The sequence below is a fragment of the Micropterus dolomieu genome, linkage group LG19 (genome assembly GCF_021292245.1).
Source record: "Micropterus dolomieu isolate WLL.071019.BEF.003 ecotype Adirondacks linkage group LG19, ASM2129224v1, whole genome shotgun sequence".
Classification (NCBI taxonomy): domain Eukaryota; kingdom Metazoa; phylum Chordata; class Actinopteri; order Centrarchiformes; family Centrarchidae; genus Micropterus; species Micropterus dolomieu.
Window position 1 is genome coordinate 33246744 of NC_060168.1, and position 2158 is coordinate 33248901.

A 2158-nucleotide genomic window follows, 5' to 3' on the forward strand; every position below is an offset into this window, starting at 1 on the left:
CCCGGTGTGACGCCGTTTTCTGTCCCCTCTCTCTCTGACCGCTCCGACGCCGTTTTCTGTCCCCTCTCCTTCCCGGTGTGACGCCGTTTTCTGTCCCCGCTCCTTCCCGGTGTGACGCCGTTTTCTGTCCCCGCTCCTTCCCGGTGTGACGCCGTTTTCTGTCCCCTCTCTCTCTGACCGCTCCTTCCCGGTGTGACGCCGTTTTCTGTCCCCTCTCTCTCTGACCGCTCCTTCCCGGTGTGACGCTGTTTTCTGTCCCCGCTCCTTCCCGGTGTGACGCTGTTTTCTGTCCCCTCTCTCTCTGACCGCTCCTTCCCGGTGTGACGCCGTTTTCTGTCCCCTCTCTCTCTGACCGCTCCTTCCCGGTGTGACGCTGTTTTCTGTCCCCGCTCTCTCTCTGACTGCTCCTTCCCGGTGTGACGCTGTTTTCTGTCCCCGCTCCTTTCCGGTGTGACGCTGTTTTCTGTCCCCGCTCTCTCTCTGACTGCTCCTTCCCGGTGTGACGCCGTTTTCTGTCCCCGCTCCTTCCCGGTGTGACGCCGTTTTCTGTCCCCTCTCTCTCTCTGACTGCTCCTTCCTGGTGTGACGCTGTTTTCTGTCCCCGCTCCTTCCCGGTGTGACGCCGTTTTCTGTCCCCTCTCTCTCTCTGACTGCTCCTTCCTGGTGTGACGCTGTTTTTGCTCCCTCAGACGTCCCCGTGTGGTCCAAGCTTCAGTCGGGTTACGTCCCGAACATCCAGGAGATCTTCCAGATCCTCGACACCCACCTGAAGATGAACCAGGTGGATCCTGGGAGCTTCCCCTCCACCTAAAGCTGCATGCAGGTAAAGAGCTGTAGCTACAGTCAAGTGACCTGGTGGTCAGTGACGCCACACTGACCCTCTCACCTGTCTGTCTCTCCTCAGCCGTGCTGCGTTCACATGTCCCGGCTCAGTGGGACGTTCGACCGCTGGCGCTCATGAAGGTTTGGCCTAAAAGCAGACTCTGCGGGGCCCGGCCGGATGTCCCTCGCCGCGAAACGAGCGCTCCCTCTGCGCCGGATCACAGCTCGAAACTACAGTACCCATAATGCATCTGTCAGCTGGACGCCCAGGCTGACGTCTCTCCTGGATTCTCTTAGTTCTATTTTTTTATTTATTTAGTTTGAGGTTCAGCAGGAACCAAATAACTCTACGGTACAGTTAGCTTCATGCTAATTAGCCTCCGTCTGGACAGGAAGTACCAGACAGGAAACAGAAATGAATGAATATGAAACATTTTCACTGTCAGTTATTTTTTACGTCATCGTGTCGTCTGAAATAAAAAGAAAAGTTTCCGACTTTAATTCACAATGTGGGGCTTTTAATTTGTAAACAGGAAATGATCTGTGTTTTTAATTTGTAAACAGGAAATGATCTGTGTTTTTAATTTGTAAACAGGAAATGATCTGTGCTTTTATTTTGGTAACTGATTAAAGTAAGCAGTTTGTGAAATTTGTCATTTATATAATCTGATTCATGGATTGTTTTTCATCATGTTTTTCAAAGAGTTCCTCTTTATTGGTCAGGGAGCTTTGATCAAATAGAATAAAAGATGATTAAACGTGGAAAGTTTGTTTTATTTGTAACACATTATAAATATCTATAAAGTTGCATTTAAATATTCAACAGTGAACTGAAGACAATATTTCATTATCATACAAAAATAATTATTTATTATTTTATTAAGTTCTGTCTACCTAAGGAACACAAACTGTTTCCCGTGTGTCACCTTCATTCCTGTCCGGACAACAACAACAACAACGTGTGTGAGCAGCAGAGCGGTCGACATGTTCTCCTGTCTGAAAGGTAAAGTCGGGGAGGTTTTGTTACCTGGAGATGAATTCTTCTTTGAGGCCGACGACACCATCTCTCTGACGGAGCACGTGAAGCGGGAGAAGGTGGTGTGTGGTCCGGGTCTGCGGCGGAGCGGAGACCGGCTGGTGGTGTGTAAAAGCGGGGTCCTCCGACACAAACAGCCCAACATGTTCTGGATGGACTCTCAGCAGAGGAGGGTGAGACTTCAGAGACGGGGGCTCCCTGGGACCACTTTAGAAACGTTTTACTGTCACTATTTACAGTAGCTTCTGCTTCACGCAGGACTCCATTTAGAAAACAAGCAATTTAAGATTTTCTCTCTTG

The 2158-nt window shown here is 49.7% G+C and overlaps 2 protein-coding genes across 3 annotated transcripts in view; one reads left to right on the plus strand and one right to left on the minus strand.

Annotated features, from left to right (window-relative positions):
- The window catches only part of selenot2 (selenoprotein T, 2), a 5551-nt gene extending 4228 nt beyond the window's left edge, over positions 1 to 1323 (plus strand). The window contains exons 5-6 of the mRNA XM_046030788.1: positions 690 to 823; positions 905 to 1323. Coding sequence (XP_045886744.1) covers positions 690 to 811 — 122 coding nt within the window. The 3' untranslated portion in view covers positions 812 to 823; positions 905 to 1323. The remainder of the gene's footprint in view (positions 1 to 689; positions 824 to 904) is intronic.
- Positions 1 to 2151, minus strand: part of LOC123957745 (cytochrome c oxidase assembly protein COX18, mitochondrial) — a 14480-nt gene extending 12329 nt beyond the window's left edge. The window contains exon 1 of one of the 2 annotated variants that reach the window (XM_046030781.1): positions 1850 to 2151. In XM_046030781.1, coding sequence (XP_045886737.1) covers positions 1850 to 2003 — 154 coding nt within the window. In that variant the 5' untranslated portion in view covers positions 2004 to 2151. The remainder of the gene's footprint in view (positions 1 to 1849) is intronic. The other variant, XM_046030782.1, reaches the window with a different exon arrangement.
- Between the last annotated feature and the right edge of the window lie 7 nt (positions 2152 to 2158).